At 39.0% G+C, this 23,884-nt stretch overlaps 1 protein-coding gene across 10 annotated transcripts in view; it reads left to right on the top strand.

The window, feature by feature from the left end:
• The window catches only part of bel (ATP-dependent RNA helicase bel), a 55,451-nt gene extending 32,852 nt beyond the window's left edge, over positions 1-22,599 (top strand). For 5 of the 10 annotated variants that reach the window (XM_053798741.2, XM_053798747.2, XM_053798745.2 and 2 more), the window contains 7 exons: positions 2,323-2,479; positions 6,680-6,842; positions 11,534-11,572; positions 11,983-12,158; positions 15,290-15,407; positions 17,712-17,987; positions 19,216-22,599. In XM_053798741.2, the coding sequence (XP_053654716.1) occupies positions 2,323-2,479; positions 6,680-6,842; positions 11,534-11,572; positions 11,983-12,158; positions 15,290-15,407; positions 17,712-17,987; positions 19,216-19,331 (1,045 nt within the window). In that variant the 3' untranslated portion in view covers positions 19,332-22,599. The remainder of the gene's footprint in view (positions 1-2,322; positions 2,480-6,679; positions 6,843-11,533; positions 11,573-11,982; positions 12,159-15,289; positions 15,408-17,711; positions 17,988-19,215) is intronic. The other 5 variants (XM_053798744.2, XM_053798750.2, XM_053798751.2 and 2 more) reach the window with 2 other exon arrangements.
• Positions 22,600-23,884: the final 1,285 nt, after the last annotated feature.

The following is a 23,884-nucleotide window of genomic DNA, read 5'->3' on the forward strand; positions in this document are numbered from 1 at the left end:
AAAAAAATTTTTTCATTACTTTTAGTTAAATTGCAGGTATGTTGGTTTTGTCTTGCATTACTCTAATCATTTCTGTTGGAGCAGAGGCGGAAATTTTCAAAAGAAAACTGGAACAGTACCGTCTACAAGTGCCTGCTCAACAGGTTGTGGATATGTGAATCTGCGGCCTACTAGCAACAATGGCCTGGTTGATCCAGGTCATCAAGGAAATTTGATGGCAGGCAGGCTAAGGGCAGTAGAAGAATCCTTGAAACTGGCCATCAGCATGTCAGTTATTGTTAGTACTAAATAGTGGTGTCAGGGCTGGCATTATTTTTTCATTTGTAAGCTAAACTTTGTTTTTTAGGTATGTTTGTGTATTTACTTAACCCTTTAGCTGTGGCAAGTCGGCAAAAAAAAATCCTGGTGGTGTGGCAAGATTTTGGGAAAAAAAATTTTTTTTCTTTTTTTTCTTACTGTTTGATAGTTTATTTTTCTGATTCGAATAAGACTAAAATGAGTGCAGTCTGATAAAAACTCAAGATTTTACGCTGTGTTAAAGTTGGTGAAAAAGTGATCACTTATTGGCAACAGTGGTGTAAAAATGCCAGCAATATTTACTTTCTGCAATTAGTGACTCCAAGATTTGATTGCTTTTTCTGTTTTTGTTTTTTTAATTACTTTTAATGTTTAACATTATGTATACTAGTTGCTTATGATACTAGATGTGTTTCTAGGTGTTTTAGCACTTCAAACATGGGGGAACTGCTTGCCTGACATTGCTGTACTGGGAATATACTGTATGGTTTTTTCAACATGTTCGCCATCTCCCACGAAGGCAGGTTGGCCTGAAAAAGAAAGAAACACTTTCACCATCATTCACACACAATCACTGTGTTTGCAGAGGCACACTAATACAACACTTTACATGTCACTCCAAATAGCCAGTATCCCAAACTCCTCATTTAAAGTACAAGCATTGTATTTCCCACCTCCGAGACTAGAGTCCGGCTAACCGGTTTCTCAGAATCTCGTCACAAAATATTACCCTACTCACAATAATAGAAATAATTGAAGAAATGGCTTAAGTAGATACAAAGTCCACTAAAAACTAGCCATAACCAGTGTGATTAAATATAGCATAGTTGGATCTAAACTTAGGAAAACCCAAGTTAGGTTAATCCACACTCATGAACAAGCTTCATGAGACATGACTTCGAGAAAATTTGTTTCATGAATGCTGATATGCATTATGAAGTATGACACATGACCATCCTTTGCATTATCATTTTTTATGGGATTTCATGCATTGGCCAGGGAGGTATACCATCCTGTAGGAGTGAGGAAGAGCCAGATGTGAGTTGTGGTGTGTGAGGCTGTGGGTAATATGAAAGTGGGGAAAGCAGCTGGGATTGATGGGATCAAGACAGATGTTAAAATCAGGTTGAGATACAGTTTTGGAGTGGTTGGTATTTTGTTCAGTATATGCATGAATGAGGGGAAGGTACCTAAGGATTGGTAGAGTGCATAGTTCCTTTGTGTAAAGGAAAGGACAAGAGAGAGTGTAAAAATTATAGAGGAATAAGCCTGTTGAATATATCACATAAAGTGTATGGTAGTTATTATTAAAAGAATTAAGGGTAAAACAGAGCAGGAAGACTAGAACAGATGAGAATTTGCAGTTTGGAGAGGCAGCTGAACTGTAGCATCAATGTGCCACTGGCAAGACTGTGATGGAGTGAGTGATGGTGGATGTGTTTCTTTTTGGGTCACCCTGCCTTAGTGGGAGACTGCCAGTGTGTAAAAAAAAAAATAAACAAGTTCAAGGTTACAGACCACTTGCTTTTAAGTGAAATCACCAGGAATATAAGTGATTCAAAAGTTGGAGCCTTATTGCACATCATTGTATATTTTCTGATTATACTTTTATTCCTTACATGATGGTAGGATTACTGGTGTCTTCTTTTTTGTCTCATACACATGCAAGCTTTCAGGTACGTCTTGTTACTTCTACTTACACTTAGGTCACACTACACATACATGTACAAGCATATATATACATACATACCCCTCTGGGTTTTCTTCTATATTCTTTCTAGTTCTTGTTCTTGTTTATTTCCTCTTATCTCCATGGGGAAGTGGAACAGAATTCTTCCTCCGTAAGCCATGCGTGTCGTAAGAGGCGACTAAAATGCCGGGAGCAAGGGGCTAGTAACCCCTTCTCCTGTATAAATTACTAAATTTAAAAAGAGAAACTTTCGTTTTTCTTTGTGGGCCACCCCGCCTTGGTGGGATACGGCCGGTTTGTTGAAAAAAAAAAAAAAAAACCTTTACTCCTCCCAGATACCTGGTACTTGATGAGGCTGATCGCATGCTGGACATGGGTTTTGAGCCTCAGATTCGCAGAATCGTTGAGGAGGACAACATGCCTCCCACTGGACAGCGACAGACGCTCATGTTCTCGGCTACGTTCCCCAAAGAGATTCAGCGCCTTGCCCAAGTATGATACCCATTAAGTTTGAGGACTATTTTAATAATAACATATCACTTTGAACATACAAGTGTCTTATGTTTCAGTAGATGGAAAATGCTTTCATGTGATATCCATTGTTGACTTAAAATTTAGATGTGGATCACGGATTGTTTAAGTTGTGATGTCCATGCAGTATTACCAAGAAAGCTACTGAATGAATAATGGTGAATGTTTTCCTTCTTTGTCACCCCTTATCTTGGTGGGAGGTGACTTGTGTTATGAAAAAAAAAAATACACACAACCCTTTAACTATTAACATGACATTGTCTGTCTTTTTTTTTTTTATTAAAAAAAAATTTCCCTACAGCCACAACTTCAGGCACTAGTTTGACTATAATGTAACTATTAAAAGTACTACACTAACTGCTTCCTCTGATGTCATATTTACTATTGTCACCATAAAGACTTTTGAATTGCCTTGTAATTTCTTAATAGTTCTTGTTCTTAGTGTTTCCTTTCATCTCCATGGGGAAGTGGAGAAGAATGCTTCCTCGGTAAGTCACGAGTGTCATAAAAGGCGACCAAAATGCTGGAAGCAAAGAACAAGTAACTCTTTCTGTAACAGTTGCTAAATTTAAAAGGAAAAAAAATTTTCAACTTGGATTATTGAAAGTGCTGGCATTAAAATGACCTGTTTGAGTTGGTGAGAGGGGAATGAACTCTAGTTCTAGGTCCTGCCTGTTAACTTTCAACCAGCTGATATGATTGACCAGTCATATCCATTTTATGATATATTTGTTGCAGTAATGGAGCATTTGTTGACCACCATTAATGTATGTTTGTTTAACTATTCATATTAATTAAAATTAAGCAAAGAATAAAAAAGGCACAATACCATGACTGGAACAGTAGACAGGTAACCCATATATAGGAGAAAGAAACTTATGACAATGTTTTGATCCAACTTGGTTGCTGTGTGACTAGTCAGTGGTCCAAGTCAGACCGAAACATTGTCACGAGTTTCTCTCTTCTATGCAGAAATTATTTGTGTAAGGTTAAGTAACTTGCGATAAAAAAAACCATACCATGGGTGGGGATAGAACCCGCTATCAGAGAATCATAAAACTTCAGACCGACGTGCTAGTCACTGGGCCAGCTGCAATCGTATCATTACGATTTCATGAGTTTAAGTAACTTAGCTGTGGCCCGGGAATAAAATAGACTACATCCTCTCCTCGCTTAGCGACATATTCATTTACCGATGACTCGGTCTGAGGACTGGCTTTCAGACCAGTATTCATAACTAATTTATTCTATTTTTTTTTATTATCACTGGCCGATTCCCACCAAGGCAGGGTGGCCCGAAAAAGAAAAACTTTCACCATCATTCACTCCATCACTGTCTTGCCAGAAGGGTGCTTTACACTACAGTTTTTAAACTGCAACATTAACACCCCTCCTTCATAACTAAATAATGTATATTAGAGCTCATTTCCTCTATTCTGTTTATTACAATATACAGTACACTATTGTATAAACATTTAAAACTATACCAGAAATGTTATACAGTGGACCCTCGCATAGCACTATTAATCCGTTCCTGAGAGCTCAATGTTATGCGAAATTATCGTTATGCGAATGAATTTTCCCCATAAGAAATAATGGAAATCAAATTAATCCATTCCTGACACCCAAAAGTATGAAAAAAAAAAATTTTTACCACATGAAACATTAATTTTAATACACACAAACTGAAGAAGACATGCACAGTTACATGACACTTACCTTAATTGAAGATCTGGTGATGATTGATGGGATGGGAGGAGGGGAGAGTGTTGATCTTCTTAGTGTTTAGAAGGGGAATCCCCTTCCATTATGACTTGAGGTGTCAAGTCCTTTTCTGGGGTTACTTCCCTTCTTTTTTTAATGCCACTAGGACCAACTTCAGAGTCACTGGACTTCTGTCGCACAACATATCTGTCCATAGAGGTCTGTACCTCTCGTTCCTTTGACTTTCCTAAAGTGGTTCACAACATTGTCAGTGTAATAGTCACCAGCACGGCTTGCAACAGCTGTCTGAGGGTGATTTTCATCCATGAAGGTTTGCACTTTAAGCCACATTGCACAGATTTCCTTAATCTTTGAAGTAGGCAACTTCTTCAATTTCTCTCCCCTCCTCTGAAGCAGTTTCCTCAGGTGTGGCCTCATGCTGAAGATGATGATCTAGCAGCTCATCAGTGGTTAGTTCTTCATTGCCCTCCTCCACCAACTCTTCCACATCCTCCCTACTAACCTCCAACCCCAAGGACTTGACCAATGCCACAATGGATTCCTCAACTGGCATAGGATTCTCAGGGTTAGCCTGAAACCCTTCAAAATCCCTTTTGTCTACACATTCTGGCCACAGTTTCTTCCAAGCAGAGTTCAAGGTCCTCTTAGTCACTCCCTCCCAAGCCTTACCTATAAGGTTTACACAATTGAGGATATTAAAGTGATCTCTCCAAAACTCTCTTAGAGTCAATTGAGTTTCTGAGGTCACTACAAAGCACCTTTCAAACAGAGCTTTTGTGTACAGTTTTTTGAAGTTTGCAATAACCTGCTGGTCCATGGGCTGCAGGAGAGGAGTGGTATTAGGAGGCAAAAACATTACCTTAATGAAGCTTATGTCCCCACAAAGTTGCTCTGCCAAGTCTGTAGGATGACCAGGGGCATTGTCTAACACCAGGAGGCACTTCAGGTCTAATTTCTTTCCAGTTAGGTAATTTTTCACATTGGGGGCAAATGCTTGGTGTAACCAATCATAGAAAAAGTCCCTAGTGACCCATGCCTAACTGTTTGCCCTCCACAGCACACACAAATTAGCCTTGAGGATATTCTTTTGCCTGAACGCTCTGGGAGTTTCAGAGTGGTACACTAATAAAGGCTTCACTTTGCAATCACCACTAGCATTGGCACACATCAACAGAGTAAGCCTGTCTTTCATAGGCTTATGTCCTGGGAGTGCCTTTTCCTCCTGAGTAATGTAGGTCCTGCTTGGCATTTTCTTCCAAAACAGGCCTGTTTTGTCACAATTAAACACTTGTTCAGGTTTCAGTCCTTCACTGTCTATGTACTCCTTGAATTCCTGCACATATTTTTCAGCTGCTTTGTGGTCCGAACTGGCAGCCTCGCCATGCCTTATCACACTATGTATGCCACTACGCTTCTTAAATCTCTCAAACCAACCTTTGCTGGCCTTAAATTCACTCACATCATCACTAGTTGCAGGTATTTTTCTAATTAAATCCTGATGCAACTTCCTAGCCTTTTCACTTAGGATCGCTTGAGAGATGCTATCTCCTGCTATCTGTTTTTCGTTTATCCACACCAATAAGAGTCTCTCAACAGCTTCTATCACTTGCGATCTCTGTTTCGAAAACACAGTTGAACCTTTGGCAAGAACAGCTTCCTTGATTGCCGTTTTCTTGGACACAATAGTAGCGATGGTTGATTGGGGTTTACTATACAACCTGGCCAGCTCGGAGACACGTACTCCACTTTCATACTTAGCAATGATCTCTTTCTTCATCTCTATAGTAATTCTCACCCTTATTCCTGTAGGGTTGGCACTAGAAGCTTTCTTGGGGCCCATGGTCACTTATTTTGCAGATGAAATCACCAAAAACGCTGTAATAATACGAAATGTTCCGATTGTATGCTTGGATGTTACCGCGGAGGCTGGCTGGTAAACAATGCCACTGGCAGAACATGCGAGGCTGGCTCAGGCCGCACATTAGACGTGTCTCGGACGAATAGCGTTGAGCGAGTTTTTTAGCGGTATGCGAGTCAAAATTTTAGCAATAAAATGTACCGGTATGCGGATTTAACGTTATGTGATGCCAACGGTATGCGGGGGTCCACTGTAAATGGTGCAAAGGTGACATTAGAACAATATCGAAGGTGGTTGATACAAACCCACTACCATTATAGTATTCTCCTCACTTAGCGACGAATTCACTTATCGACGTGGTCTTAGGAATGGAACTCCGTGAGGAGAGGCTGTAATTATTATAGAAGTCCTGTGTTATCATTTCACCAACAGGTTATTACCACTTCGAGTAAGTAAAGTAAAGTTTATTTCTTTGTGAAGGTTACAATGTGTAATTACAATTTTGATTTGGTAAGTACAAAGATAGTGGAATAAATCGTCTGACTATGCCTTTGATAACAAAAAATATTTTCTTCCAGGATTTCTTGGACAATTACATTTTCTTGGCGGTGGGTCGTGTTGGATCGACTTCTGAAAACATCACACAAAAAATTGTATGGGTTGCTGAGGACGATAAGCGCTCCTTCCTACTGGACATACTCAATGCTGCCGGCCTGGACCGTCTGAGCGAAGCAACCAAGGGTGCATATTACTCTTTCTGTATTTTTTTGCTTACAAGATGGATACTTGGCTTTTTCTTTAAATGGATTTCCTTTCCTAGAAAGCCCTCTCCTTGCAATATTGTACAGTCATCCCTACAAATTTGCCAGCTTCCATATATGCATATTTTAGTTGCCTATTTCTGCAGCAGGGCAGCTGGATAATATGTTCGGTTATCCAACATTTTTTCTGGCTAATTGGATTTCCCCATACCCAGATTCCTGATTTTGGTCAGTATTAACCAGACTAGAGAATATATCGGAGATGTGGTCTCTGAAATGCGAGAAACCAAATCTGAAACAAAATTTATGCAGACCATTGTTGTATTATGGTTTCTAGTTTTTTGGGACTTGTAGAAACAACCCAGAGTTAACATGTAGGAACAACTGCATATAACATATTTGCTACAAATTAACATTTTTATTAATGCTGTTGTATTCTTTTATTTGGCTGGAGATGCTCTGTCAGTAATGCCAAAGATGTTTCATTCTTTCAACAAACTTTTTGTATTTACACACCAGAATTTAAAACAGATATTCAGATTCATTGTAGCATGCATAGGAGTCACAAGACACTACAGTAGACCGTCATATTACACAGATTTATTTGGCACGTTTTGGTTATTGCATTATTGAAAAATTGCGACACAATTTTATACAACATAAAATTAACTTAACACGGTTATGTTTTCGGGTACGGAAAAAGTTTCCCAGCTCAAGTTGCTGCCTTTTTGTGGGTCAGCAGGGGAGACCTACCACCATCCCCTGCAACCACCAACGCTCTTGCCACTCCCAACCCAGGGGAGACCTACCACCATCCCCTGCAACCACCGACGCTCTTGCCATTCCCAACCCAGCCTTCGTGAAGTGTTTAGCTCCATTGTCTTGGGTGCTAGCTGTATTTGTGAATTGTTTTGATTATTTAATTGCCATATCTTGTATCTGCCAAGCAATCATCGCACCCAGTAAGCATAAGAGTGTTGCTGAAAGTGGCAAAAAAAGGTACAAGGGTTTAAGTCTTACAATTACGCAGAAAATAGAGGTATTAGACAAGAGATAGCCTATGGTCTTAGTGAAGCGTCACTTTGTACAGTTAAAAAGAATGAGGTAAATATACGAGTTTGTGATGAATAACTGACTTGACTGACTTGGCTAACTAACTTTACTGACTTGGCTTTACTGACTTGGCTTTACTGACTTGACTTTGCTGACTTGACTTTACTGACTTGACTTTACTGGCTGGCTGACTGAAATACTGACTTAACTGATTTACTGACTGGCTTAGACTTTTTTACTGAAGAGAACCCTGACAAATCTAAAAGCAGTGCTCTGAAACTGTCTAGAGCAGCTGATGCCTTACCCTCAACTGTAATGTACATTACAGCTTTTATGCACACTCCAGTACAACCATCAACTCCAGTACCAGAACTTCTACCATCCACCTCTGCCCAGTAGGGTCACAGCATAACTCTCCACTGTCTTCACAATCAGTGACAAACACCAGTACCCACAATTTAATAAATACTATTATTTCTCTTGCATTTGTAGTCTTAAGCTATAAGAACAGCATAATACATCATGGCAATTAACTACAATTACATATTCACTTTAATTTTTGTAAGATCTGGAGGTCTAAAAAGAAAAAAGGTTTGGCTTTCTTGGGGTTCCCAGGAATGTAACCCTATTTTTCCCATAAGTTCTTCATTTTATCTAACATGGATTTACCTAACACGGGGTTTTCAGGAACGTAACTACCCTGTAATATAACGGTCTACTGTATATCACAAAAAATCTAAGTGCAGTTGACCCATGCTTAACAACCCTAGATAAGGATGACACAGAACCTTTTGGTAAGTACAAAAAAAGTTAAGCGAACCACATTTTTCCCCAGGCACCCTTGTAACCTGTGGGTCAGAACTGTAATATTTTGTATGCAATTCCTATTTGGGGTGGGATGGTGATATTCGTAACTGCACTCTCCTTGAGACATTAACCTTGATCACACTTTCATCCTCTTTTTTCCTTCTGTTTTCATCTCTCAAGACAGAAAGTGGCTCCCACCTGAGGGGTGTTGGAGTGTGAGCAAGGTAACATTTATGAAGAGGATGGAACGAAATAGAATGACTTCGAGAGTGTATAAATCTGTAGTGGAGAGAAGGTGGGGTAGGGGTCAGCAATCTCACGCATGCTTGGACTTCCAGTAAGCATGCTTGAGCTTGTTAGATAGGAGCAAATGGAGACAAATGGTTTTTAGGACTTGATGTGCTGTTGGAGTGTAAGCAAGGTAACATTCATGAAGGGATTCAGGGAAACCGGCGGGCCAGACTTGATTCCCGGAGATGGGAAATAGTGTCTGCACTCTAAAGGAGGGGTGTTAATGTTGCAGTTTTATAACTGTAGTGTAAGTGCACCTCTGGCAAGACAGTGATGGAGTGAATGATGAAAGTTTTTTTTTCAGGCCACCCTGCCTTGGTGGGAAATGAGGGATGGCTTTTCACCTGCTAATCTACCAATAATTTTTTCCAGAAATTTCTCATTGTATTTATGCTGATGAATCAGTAGATCTAACACTCCTATCTAACACGAGTTAGATTGGAGTGAATGAAGACGAACAGTTTATGAGACCTGACGAACTGTTGGAGTGTGGGCAGGGTAATATTTTGTGAAGGGATTCAGGGAAACCAGTTAGCTGGACTTGAGTCCTGGAGGTGGGAAGTACAATGCTTGCACTTTAAAGGAGGGGTTTGGGATACTGGCTGTTTGGAGTGACATTTAAACTGTCATATCTGAGCAGCTCTGCAAAGACAGTAATTATGTATAAGTGATGGTGAATGTATTGAAAGATGAAAGTTTTTTTCTTTTTGGGTCACACTGCCTCAATGGGAAACGGCCGACGTGTTAAAAAAAAAAAATGCTTGTTTGGTGGAGATGTGTTGGGTGTCTTATTTCTTTGGTACAGTTTGGTTTGTAAATGTGGATTTGTATATCATTATTGTGCTTGATCACGAGATGTGCATATATTTAATCTTTCTTCGGTTATTTTTGAATTGAGTATTTTTAGGTATGGTATGAAAAGACTCCGTAACATGTTTTAGCAAACTAGCAGTTGGTGTATACAAACAAACTGCTTAATGATTGTCACCCCTTCCGTGTGGCAGTTTATAAGAGCATGAAATGATTAAGGGGACACTTACGCACGCTTGCTGGAAGTTCAAGCCCCTCGCACACTAAACCTCCTCTACCCCCTCACGCCAACTTGTCCTAGGCCGACTCCTACCCTGCCTTCCCTCCACTACAGATTTATACACACTCAGTCATTCTATTTTATTTCATCCTCACTACATGTCCAAACCACCTCAACAACCCCTCCTCAGCCCTCTGGATAATAGTTTTGGTAATCCCGCTCCTCCTCCTTATTTCCAAACTACAAATTTTCTGCATTATATTCACACCACACATTGCCCTCAGACATGACATCGTCACTGCCTCCAGCCTTCTACTTGTTGCAACATTCACCACCCATGTTTCACACCCATATAAGAGTGTTGGTATAACTATACTCTCATACATTCCCCTCTTTGCTTCCATGGACAAAGTTCTTTGTCTCCACAGACTCCTCAGAGCACCACTCGCCTTTTTCCCCTCATCAATTCTATGATTCACCTCATCTTTCATAGACCCATCTGCTGATACGTCTACTCCTAAATATCTGAATACATTCACCTCCATGCTCTCTCCCTCCAATCTGATATCCAATCTTTCATTACCTATTTTTTTTTGTTATCCTCATCACCTTGCTCTTTCCTATATTCACGTTTAATTTTCTTCTTTTACATACTCTACCAAACTCATCCACTAACCTCTGCAACTTCTCTTCAGAATCTCCCAAAAGCACAGTGTCATCAGGATTGAGCAACTGCGGCAACTCCCACTTTGTTATATTCTTTATCTTTTAACACCACACAGTATCTAAATCACATAATACATGTACTTTGATACCTGATGCAGGGAGGAATTTGGCTGTTAGTTGTCTTAAACATGCGTCACCCATACTTTTGTGTCCTTGGTTGGATCATCAGTCTTTTGGCATTCTGTTACTTTGGCACTTCATCTTAAAAAAGTATACTTTTATAAGTTTTCAGACTGTGTTTTTAAGCCCATTTATACGATAAATCCTTAATAACTTTGAGGCTTCAGTGTCCATGCATTTGTAAATATTTTAATAATTTTTTTAATGTGCAAGTTGCAGTTTGTATTAAAATTTCCCTAACTTGTACATTGCTGCTGTTTGTGTTTTGCTGAATGAGGCTCCGAGCAGTCCCTTTGTAGAGGGATGTTTAGAGTCTCAACTTGCAAGGGAGAAACAGGCTTTCACTGTGTCTTCAGATTTGCTCATTCTTTTAACACAAAATTCAGTCATGGATCAATTTTGTGGTAAGGCATACACGTGCATTACCAGACCAGTAGTATTTCTAAGTCAATTTATTTTACCACTGGTTGAGTAGACTGTAGATTACTAAATAACAATGTTTTTCTTCAAAGTTTGACTAGTTCATTTCATCTTGTAAGTGAAAAAATAGTCTTGTTTATCCCTGTGTGTACCCTTGAATTAGCATACTGACCACTGTATGTAGGAAGTAGAATACATTCTTGTAAATGAAGGTTTCATTGCAGATGAAAAATTGGCCATGGGTGTACCCTCTCAGAAAGAAGGTAATATTTTTCAGTACCCATGCTTCATTCTTGTGCTTTTTTAATAAAGCTCTTTGATATAGGAAGTAGTGCTCCCTTTTTGATAAAATATTAGCAGCTTCTTGCCAACCATTCTACTCCAGAATTGTATTATTGTGGATTTCAGTGAAATAAATGACAAACTTGAATTCGGTGTATATGAACATTTAATCATCAGCTATATGGAGTAGAATTGGAGAGTGGCTTCCCTGTAACCATATCAGACTTAGGCTGTGGAAGGGCTTGGCTTTGGTTTCATGTCTAAAACATTTTGATTTTTTATATTAGCCAGATGGACTCTCCCAGCACAGTGCATGACCACTAATTTTGTTCGTATATATACTGTATTCACATGTAGGAATATAGAACTAAGTTCAGTTTATTCCTCGCAGAATCCTTGACATTAGTGTTTGTGGAAACCAAGAAAGGGGCAGATGCTCTTGAAGAGTTCTTGTATCGCCATGGTTACCCAGTCACAAGTATCCATGGAGATCGTAGCCAACGTGAGCGTGAGGATGCTCTCCGTGTTTTTCGCTCTGGCCAGTGTCCCATTCTGGTAGCCACTGCGGTAGGTAAACGTCATTTTGTGTAGCAGAAGCCCCATTTATATTTTGTCATTTCTTCCACAGTAATGCATTGGCTTCTTTTCTCCATGTCCTGACATGTCTGTATTTTATTACATCTGCAAGGAATATGTGGAAGTTTATTCCTATTTTCAGCTCTGTTAATATACTACATTTAAAACAATATAGGCTTCATTCACGTGTAATTATGTGACTTTGACAGGTAGTCTTCCATCTTTTTATCCTGTATCATAACTAATAACTTGTTTGGTATCCCACTTGAGGAAGTTTGGAGATTTAGAGAGAATGGAGAAAAATAGAATGACTTGGAGGGTGTATAAATCTGTATTGTAGTGGAGGGAAGGTGGGGTAGGGGTACTCCTAGAAAAGTTTGGAGGGAGGGGATAATGGAGGTTTTGTATGTGAGGGGGCTTGGACATCTAACAGGCATATGTGTGCATGTTAGGACTGAGTAGAGGCTAGTGGTTTTAATGACTTTACTTATTGTTACAGTGTGAGCAAGGTAGCATTTATGAAGGAATTCAGGAAAGCTAGTTAGCCAGACTTGAGTCCTGAGGTGAAAACTACAAAGCTTGCTCTCTGAAGGAATAATGGAGTGAGTGTTTGTGAAAATAGTTCTTCTCTTTTTGGGTCACCCTACTTCAGTGGAAGACGCCTGGTGTGTTAAAAGAAGAAAAGTAATATATTTCCTGTTACTTAACTTCTTCAGATTGATCAGTAACCTTTCATGTGGCATCATATCAATTTTTCTTTTAGTAATGCAAAGGCCATCCATTTTTTTAGTAATGCAAAAGCCATCCATTTTTTTAGTAATGCAAAGGCCATCCATTTTTTTAGTAATGCAAAAGCCATCCATTTTTTTAGTAATACAAAGACCATCCATTTTTTTAGTAATGCAAAGGCCATCCATTTTTTTAGTAATGCAAAGGCCATCCATTTTTTTAGTAATACAAAGACCATCCATTTTTTTAGTAATGCAAAGACCATCCATTTTTTTAGTAATGCAAAGACCATCCATTTTTTTTAGTAATACAAAGGCCATCCATTTCCTCTTTCTTTGTGACCTCCCTCTCCCTGATGTCTTTCAAGGTTCATAAGGTGCAAGTTTCCATTCCTGGATGAATATTAGCCCTTTCACTGGCTCCCATATATACTTTATTGATGCCGGTGTTTATTACGTAGATCCACATTTTGGGCACAGTGTCCTCAAATAGGCTGTGAGCAGTAAATTTTCACCTTAGATATGAGAGGATGGATCTGTGATATGGATGTGCACAGTATAAAAAAAAAAAATCCTGCCCTGTGCAGTGCTTAATTGGAAGAGAAAACCCTGACCATGTGTTTGGTTTAAAACAACAACTTTGAGGTGTTTTCTAGATAGATTTTAAGGTTTCAGTGGGATTTTTTGGGGATCATTTGATAGACTGGTAGACATACTAGTGAAGCAGAAGTTATTTTGGTTGGTTTCAGTCAATAAGGTAGGTTGAAATAGGCCTCAAAGTGGCAGAAATATTTGATTTTTGGAGATTTTTTTCTGGGGAAGGGTAGGGCCCCTTAGTCTGTTTTATGGGTAACAAATAACAAAAAAAGACACAATACCGTGACTGGAAAGATGCTCGGGTGTTGCGCATGTGTCTTAATCTCATCTTGTCGGTATTATATACCATTCTAGTACTACTACTACCACCACTTCTTCCTGCCTATATATAGCCGTCCTGCTCCACTTCTGGTTAGTGTGACTTTGTAAATGGTCCAAGTCGGGCCGAAACGTCATCGTAAATTTCTCTCTTTTATATGCGGGTTATTTGTGTATCTATTTTATGGGTCTTGACTAGGCCGTCCTGCTTCATTTCTTTGTACTGCCTAAACCATAACCAAATATCCTTGGGTTTTGTTGTGTTATCTGAGAAATAGGGTAAAACTTTGTTGTTTTGTGTGTGTGATGGATTTAAAAGGGAAGGCAATTGTTAGAAAGGAGATGTGATTAATGCCAGTGGACAGTTGCTGGAATATCTGCAGTATTTATTTTAGACTTTTTTAAATTGGAATTTGTTGAATTTTGTGTAAAATATACCAGATTAACAACTGTCACTTTGTAGGGTAGTTTTGATAGTTGAATGGTCATTTTCTTTCTCTCAGTCAGTAGAATGGAAGGCATACTAGTGAAATAGCCAGGAATTTTAATTGTGCAATGAAATTGGCTCAAAATAAGACTCATGGGCAAAATCACCAATGCCTAAATTGGTCCTGCCAACTTAGCCCCTACGTAATTCCATAAGTTTTTCATCAAATTTTGTGCTTTCAGTGTTAACACCATCAGAAAAATTTTCTTTACCATTTTTGGAAGTTTTTGTTTATGTATTGTGACACTATCGGCACTTAATTCCCAGAGTTACTTTTTTATTTATTAACACATTGGCCAATTTCCACCAAGACAGGGTGGCCCAAAAAGGAAAAACTCCGAGTTATGACAGTGAAAAGATTAATGTTTCACGAGAGATTTTATGCTTTCTAAATATTCAACAGTTCTTTTTCTTGTAATTTTGTTCAATAATTTGCATTCTCATTTTGTTACTTTTATTGGTCTTTATTTTTTACAACATTGCTGCCTTCCACTCATGGCAATTTAATTGCCATTAATAACAAAAAAAGGCACAATACCGTGACTTTGTAAATGGTCCAAGTCGGACCGAAACGTCGTTGTAAGCTTCTCTCTTTTATGTGCGGGTTATTTGTGTATTAATTTCCATTAATGAGTTATTAAAATCCTGGACTATTTATTTTTCATTTCACCACTTGATAGCATTATGCTGACGTTGATTATTGAGAAGCAAATCTTTGGTAGTTCTTTTGGTAAATGTACTGATTTTGCATCAGTATTTATCTGCTGTGCCCCAGTGTGTTATACCTGACATATTTGTAGAATTAGTGTGAGGGGAGAGATCAGTTGCATTCTTTTAAATAGGCTTTACTTTTTGCTTCAACAACAATGAAGGTAAAAAATATTGAATACAGAGAATCAGAAAACATGGAGGGGCTTGAAAACCCATTCATGATAGTGACAAACAGTAAGGCTTCGCAAGTTTTGCCTGTTTCACGATGTTACATTTTTCAGGTTGCAGCTCGTGGCTTGGACATTCCCCATGTTAAACATGTCATCAATTTTGACCTTCCATCTGACATAGAAGAATATGTTCACCGTATTGGTCGTACTGGTCGTATGGGCAACCTTGGTGAGTGAGTTTGTATTCTTTTAGCAAGTTTGCTGGGGTACTGCTATACCAGTATCCCTTATTTGTATACACCTACCATCCGACTTACAACCTGCTCAACTTACAACCACTCGACTTACGACCGTGTTTTTTATGCCAAATTTCTGGGAAATAAACAACTATTTGTGTTGTACACAGTGTTTATCCTAAACCTTACAGTATAAAATACAGTACTAACAACATAAAAAGTAAAGTAAAACATGAAATACCAAAATAAAACAATAAAATAAAGTCATTACAAAAATGTTTTGTTGATATTCAGTAGTAAAGTTCGACTTACGACCATTTCGACTTACGACCGGTTTCTCGGAACCGAACTCGGTCATAAGTCGGATGGTAGGTGTATTTGAAGCTGCTGCTCTCTTATCAAACGTGGTTACCTCATGAGCATGAGCATGAGCCCCAGCAGGTTTCATGCTACTCCATGACTATAATACAGTGGACCCCCGGTATTCGATAAATCCGGTTTTCGATGCATTTTAACGCAAAAAAATTTCCTCGGTATTCGATTGAAAACCCGGTATTCGATAGGATTTGTACGAGACCTGTCCACGTGTGGCCTGAACTGCTCCGTGTGTGCTAGTGTTTACAAGCCAGCCAGTGTGCGCGCATCTAAGGATACATTCGGTACATTCCATATTATCCATATTATCACTGTGCTTGGTGCTTGTTTCTGCAAAATAAGTCACCATGGGCCCCAAGAAAGCTTCTAGTGCCAACCCTTCGAGAAAAAAGTCGTTAATGACTTATGAAATGAAGAAAGAGATAATTGCAAAGTATGAAAGTGGAGTGTGTGTGTCGGAGCTGGTCAGGTTGTATAATAAACCCCAATCAACCATCTCTACTATAGTGACCAGGAAAACAGCAATCAAGGAAGCTGTTCTTGCAAAAGGTGCAACTGTGATTACGAAACAGCAACCGCAAGTGTTAGAAAATGTTGAGAGATTGTTACTGGTGTGGATAAATGAAAAACAGATAGCAGGAGATAGCATCTCTCAAGCGATCATTTGTGAAAAGGCTAGGCAGTTGCATGACGATTTGGTAAAGAAATTGCCTGCAACTAGTGGTGATGTGAGTGAATTTAAGGCCAGCAAAGGTTGGTTTGAAAGATTTAAGAATCGTAGTGGCATACATAGTGTGATTAGGCATGGTGAGGCTGCCAGTTATGTTGTGCAACAGAAGTCCAGTGACTCTCAAGCTGGTCCTAGTGGCATTAAAAGAAGAAGGGAAGTAACCCCGGAAAAGGACTTGCTACCTCAAGTCCTAATGGAAGGGGATTCCCCTTCTAAACACTAACACCTCTCCCCTCCTCCCATCCCATCAATCATCACCAGATCTTCATTAAAGGTAAGTGTCAATTATTTTATTGTTATTGTAATTATTCTATTGCATTAAACTTAATATTTCATGTAGTAAAAAAAAAATTTTTCATGCTTTTGGGTGTCTTACACGGATTAATTTAATTTCCATTATTTCTTATGAGGAAAATTGATTCGGTTTTCGATATTATCGGTATTCGCTGAACTCTCAGGAATGGATTAATATCGAATACCGGGGATCCACTGTAATGTGGAGTAAAAATCTTGGTCCTTATGCCTACTGAACCAGACTGTCAGTCTTACACTGAACAAAAATATAATACAGTAAATGCAAAAACAGTGATAATGTGTGAGTGAGGTGAAAGTGTTGAATGATGATGAAAGTATTTTCTTTTTGGGGATTTTCTTTCTTTTTTGGGTCACCCTGCCTCAGTGGGAGACGACCGACTTGTTGAAAAAAAAAAAAATTGTAAAATATTTGTTTATTTTTGCATGGGTATTAATGTTTTCACATTAAACACAAACTTTGATTATAAAGTTAAAAAAATTCATTGTGGTGGTCTGTGAAGCAAGGTAACAAAATCAGTGCAACACTCTCCATTGATGTGCCTCCTGGCATGATCCCACCATGAATCTGCTTGACTTTAGCCATTGTTTAATATTGATAATGAAATGAAAGCAGTGATTTCATACATTGGAATGGGAGCAAGACTATCAAGTGGAGGGATACCTCCGAGGTGGGTATGGAGGAACTGGGTTAGGCTACTAAATGGCTTGAAGCAGTCAAGATTAATGTGACTGTTACATTGAAAACAAGTAAGAAAATAGTTTTTGGATTGGTTGGTGCCTTTTTTTTTTTTCTAATATGCCTGGATAGTCCTTTTCACATCAGTAATTGTTGCTTTAGAAGTATTTGACTGCTAATTTTTTTTCTTATTTTATCTAGGTCTTGCCACAAGCTTCTTCAATGATAAAAACCGTAATATGGTTCGAGACTTGGTAGAGCTGTTGCAGGAAGCGAAGCAAGAGTTGCCCAAGTGGCTGGAGGCCATTGCATCAGAGACACGCTGGGGGGGTGGTGGCGGTGGAAGAGGGCGCAGTGGGGGAAAGAGATTTGGTGGTGGATTTGGCTCTCGTGATTACCGTCAAGCTGATCGCAGCAAGGGTCCCCACACTTCAGGTCCTGCACGTCCTGGTGGAACTTTCAACAACTTCGGGGGAGGTTGGTAACTGCCAAAAAATGTAGTTGTGCTCTTCACTGTACGTACTACTGTGTACACTACTTTGTGTGTGTGTGTTTGTTTTAAAAGTTTCTTTTCATCATTAGTGTACTGCAGCCCATGAATATATTCTGTACTCTGGAAAATATGATTAAACCTGTACACCCTTTTCAAGGCTAATGCTGCTTGTAGTTTCATTTTATTTTCCTCATTGCTACTGAGCATTAGTCTAAGAAAATATTAACTTCGCAGTTGTTAGGCAAATGGACACACACGCAGCTAATGTGACATTTTATTATGGCAAAGTTTCACTCCTGGAGAGTGAAACTGCCACAATAAAATGTCACATTAGTTGTATGTGTCCATTTATATAACATTTTGTCAGTAATTTTACCATTATTACTAATTTCATAGTTAAAAGGTAGTATAGTTTTTAGTAAGGAAATTAGTGAAAGTCCCATGTTATGCTTTGTATCTTTGTCACCAATAATATTTGTGCAAGATGGTAAGGAGGAACAAGGCTTACTTTCTTGCAGTCTTGCTGGCAGAGTAGTAGTAGTAGTAGTTATCACACAATATTTTATTCAAAGAATCACTTTTGGTTTGATTGTAAAAATGCTCCTCATAGAGGAAAACCCATACAAGTTTAGTGCATGTTTTTATATAATTGCAGTAAGCCGCTCTTCACATACTATGGCCATTATGATAAGGGTTTAACACTTTAAAATACTAGTATTAATAGTTAACTTTTTTAACATGTTGGCCATCCCCCACCAAGACAGTGACCCAAAAAAGAAACACTTTTACTATCTTTCACACACAATTACTGTCTTTGCAGAGGTGCCCGAATAGGACAGTTTAGATGACAATCCAAACAGCCAGTATCCCAAACCCCTCCTTTAAAGTGCAGACATTGTTCTTCCCACCTCCAGGACTCAGTCCAGCTAACCGGTTTCCCTGAATCCCTTCACAAATTATTACCCTGCCCACACTCAACGGCTTATCAGGTTCCAAAAACCATTCATCTTTATTCACTCATATTAACATGCTTACACAAGCACCTACCCTTGGTTAATCTTTCCTTACACTTGCTCATTTGCAGTTCCTGGTTTTCATTTAGTGTGTTTTTTTAATTTTCAAAAAAATTATTGGGTAGTTTAAATAGTTAGTTCTGAGTATATTGCCATAAGGAGTTTTGGGAAGACACTTCTTCTACATGGTAATATTTAGTTAATTTTACAGCACCGCCACACTTCAATAATTACGAGAGCTACGGCTTCAGTGGAAGTGGCTTCAACAGTTACAGCCCTTCAGGGGCCTCGGGAACAGACTGGTGGGGAAAATGAACTCCAGCAGCAGAGACTCCGGCACCGTGCCACGTTGTGCAACACTTGTTAAATCTGGGACTATACCATTAGTGGAAGTGCAGTGTTTGCTTTTTCTTTTAGTTTAGATGGGTGGTGTAAACCCTTGGTAGTATATAAGGTCACTTCTGTAATGGCACAAACTGTTTGTTGATTAGTGGTTTCCCTATAATGACAAGTGTGAGTGATCAGTCCTAAAATGGAGTGATGCTTGAAAAAAAAGATATTACAACTGTTTACTTGGAAAAAAACTGTTCCCAGAATTGTGTATTGCTTCATACTTGTACCCAGTAACAAGTGACCACAAAGTGGCATAGAAAAAAAATGTTTTAGCAGCAGTCAAACTTTTAAAAGTGTTATCATTATCAAAGCCCTGCTGTCTGAAGATGTGGCATGTGTCACCTTAATGCGGGGTTCTCTTTTAAACTTGAAATTTTCTTGTGTCACAAGCTTGAAACTTTTCTCTGAATATGTTGACCTTAGACTGAAGGCTCACTTGTCTTGATGTTTACCGCCTGCAAGTCTGCATCACAACCCAAATATTGACGTTACTTAGAGAGGAAACTTGAACTTTTCTCATGCTTCTTTGTGTGATAATTAGCAGTCAAGAGGAGGGGTTGAATAGTAATAATGCAGCCCCATCTCTGAACCTTTAGCATGGGTTTAAGTACCATGTTCCACTGTGTAGCACTGAAAATGTAGACCCTTTTTTTGATTATAAGTATGTATGATGCAGAAACTGAGGTCAATTGTGAACATATTTTATCCCTAAAATACCCCAAATGTCAAGGTTGGGCTGCTGTTAACTTTTGTGTCTAATATATATTGTAGCGGTGGTGTTGCCGGGCGAAGAAAAGTGAACTAATGCCTCGGCCAAATTTATAGCGGAGGGACAGTTATGTAGTATGTTAACATCACTGGAACGCCCGGGCAACAGCAGCGTGCACTGTTGCATTCATTAAGGTATTATAATTATAGAATTCTGTAGCATGGCTTTTGGGGAGTTTAATTGATCATTTGATATTTTGCCGTCCCTTTTGATTGTAGCATTGAACGAGCCTCTGGAGCAGCTGTGAATGCAGTTATTTCAGATTTACTTCTTGTTGCTCAGAAGAAACTTTAAAACTTTATAACTTGTCCGGAATACATTTGGAGTGGATCCAAGTGAGTTATGTTTTAAATACTTAAAAGGATTGAATCCTTATGAGGCTCAGTATGGAGATGTGTCTTTGTCTCTCCTCCTGGATTTTGAAGACCCACCATAACTTTTTTTTTTAATTTATATATACATATATATTTTTTTTTACTTAAGTTCGGTTGGACTTGGGTGCTGGTTACAGCATCCACTACACAGTAGCGGCCGACGCCGCAACACATGGCCGCAGCATCACTCAAGCCTGGTCTCCTGAAGGCAGTGGCTAGCATGTTGCAGTAATGATCCATCCCTGAGTCATACAAATAACTTGACTAATCTCAGGGTATAGGCCTACCCAGTGTTCGACAAACGTGTTCCTGTCTAGTAATGTTACAAACTGGGCAGGGAGACATTGCTGATCAGCTACCAGCAGTGTATTGATGCATCTCAAGTAGAATTGCTGTGGCACATTGCAGCCTTCTTAGATATTAAGTCAAACTACCTGTAAATTATGAGAAGGCCGTGTGTGCCTGGTCTCACTTTGGCGAACACTGCCATTATTACTGTGATATTGTTTGATGCCCGTTATATAGCGGGATAGGGTGCGGGGCCAGGTTTGGGTTGTGGCAGAGAACGCCCCCGGCAGAGGGCTGCCAGCTCTTCCCTGGCATAAGCTAGCAGGGTTGCAGCGAGTTCTGATGATAGTGAGACAGAGGTACAGCCCACATTCCACTTTTATCATGATCCTCCACAAATGTTTATATAGTTATACCTGTAATCTCAGTCATAGTCTGAGTATTGCCAAAGATTGTTAGTTTGTATGTTCATGTACAAATGTTGTCTTTATTTAGTAATCCATATTTGTTATTGTAGATGCTGACATAAGCAGTCCTGCTTATGCTCACCTCAGACTAACTCTAGTCGGTGATGGCGCGCTGTTCCTCGTAGTAAACAGGCAGGAGTGTGTGTGAGTGAGTTAAAAGAATTTGGCTCCTGGTTCCCAGTGAACAAAACTATTTGCCCATAGATCTGAGTATTTGGGCATTTCTCATGTTGATATCTCATCAGCTGCTTGTAACTTGTTGGTGCTAGATTTTAATATTATGTCCAGGAGCTTTGATCAGGTACAAAGTTCATAGCACAATGATCTGTCATGGAGAGATTGTGTTAAAAATAATCGGGTGTTTTAATGTAAACACTGCTCCTGCAGTGGGATGCTGCTGCGTTAGCTAGTATATTTAAACAATAAAATTGTGCAAAATTGAAATTTTAGTGGTACAATAATTTATAGTAATGTACAGATTATGCATTTTATGTACTGGCTTGTGTGGGATAGCCAAACAAAGAATATAGAATTTTTCAGATTATATATAGTCAATGTACCAACATTATTTGATGCCTGGAGCATCAGGAATGCTTTATAATCATCTAAGTAACACTTACGGCATGTGGAGATACACCAGCGACCCACGTAGGGGTTGCTGGGAAGGGGGGGGGGATGCCATTCACCACTGCTGCTACACTTGACCAAGACAAAATACACTAAATAGCGACGTGAAAAGTAATCAGTGATGTGCGATACATTAAAAGTAATGTTACATTCTTAAATATATGCAGCATGGAGAGAATCAGTGATGTGTGAAACATACCAGCATGGTAGCTACAAGGAGGATGGACAGTGATATGGTACATTAGAAGCAATGTGTTGTGGGTGGGTTGTAAGCAGTGGTGAGAGGCTCCAGGGATCATCTTTCCACCAAGGAAGAGCAATGTCATCTTCCGGGCCCTGCGAGAGCTTCAGATAAGCTCTTCCGGGAGGTCAGGAAGGGGTCCTCAACATTTCCCATGGAAAGAAAGTGTACCTAATATTGGGGAAATATACGGGGGGTCTCTGCGCCAAATATTGTGTAGATAAAATGTATCGTCTTTTTATACAAGATTACAAGCTATTTTTTATTTCTCTCATTTCTAGAGATTTAAGGAGAGATCTCACATTGATAGGGATGGCAAATTGAAGTCTACTACTATTATATTCACTCTGGCATTTAGATCATTTATGAAACTAGAGAATGTACTCAAGCTTTCTTAAAATATAATAAAAACAGCAAAATATTTCATCTTGGTTTGAATTCTTTCCATTTATGAACTTCAGAAACTTTTATATTATTTTTTTTTTAACAACCCAGCCATATCCCACCAAGGCAGGGTGACCTAAAAAGAAGAAAAAGTTTTTTAAATTCAGTAATGTATACAAGAGAAAGGGTTACTAGCCCCTTGCTCCTGGCATTTTAGTCGCCTCTGACGACACTCGTGACATATGGAGGAAGAATTCTGTTACACTGCCCCATGGAGATAATTATGGAGATTATTATTATGTACAGGCCTTTAAGAGGATGAGGGCTTTGTTCCATGAGACAGGGTTATGAGACAAGTAATTAGTTAATCAACTCCTACCTTGGATCAAATCTTATTACCTCTTGTTTAGAGCTTACCCATAAATACACCTACCATCCGACTTGCGACCTGCTCGACTTACGGCCACTCGACTTATGACCACTCGACTTACGACAATGTCTTTTATGCCAAATTTCTGGGAAATAAACAAGTATTTGTGTTGTACACAGTGTTTATCCTAAACCTTACAGTATAAAATACAGTACTAACAACATAAAAAGTAAAGTAAAACATGAAATACCAAAATAAAACAATAAAATAAAGTCATTACAAAAATGTGATGTTGATATTAAGTAGTAAAGTTTGACTTACGACCATTTCGACTTACGACCGGTTTCTTGGAACTGAAATCGGTCGTAAGTCGGATGGTAGGTGTATATGTAACAGACTTGTAATTAGTCTGTTCCCTTTTTGCTAATGTAGAGCTCTTGATCCAAGGAACTAGAATTACCCTCCACTTGGCTACAGGCATTGTATGAGTTAGCTCTTCTAATTATAATAATTATCTTGATGCTAGTGATGACTTAATCTGAGAAATTACTCTCCCTTCCTTGGATCAAACCTATTTCCCAGGCTCTGTATAGCTCTTGTGACTTAGTGCTTCTTTTTGATTATAATAATCTGTATAGCCATTATGGGTTTAGTGCTTTCCATAACCTTGGTACCAATAAGGGGCTCTTGATCCAGGTAAATGGACTTGTCCCTTGGACAGAACCTGATTGCCCATCACATCCGAGGTGCTGCGTATTATCTTGACGGGTTTAATGCTTTTACCCAGTTAAAATAGTGCTTTTTAAGAAATATACTAATAATAATTACCTAATGTAATCATATAATAATAATATAATTATGTCTACAAGTACATGTACAAGGTATACAGACCATAGCTGACATAAATGACATGCTACTGTATAGAGAGCCGCTTGTTATGCTGAGCTGTATAGCC

This window comes from Cherax quadricarinatus, chromosome 95 (genome assembly GCF_038502225.1).
Source record: "Cherax quadricarinatus isolate ZL_2023a chromosome 95, ASM3850222v1, whole genome shotgun sequence".
Lineage (NCBI taxonomy): Eukaryota > Metazoa > Arthropoda > Malacostraca > Decapoda > Parastacidae > Cherax > Cherax quadricarinatus.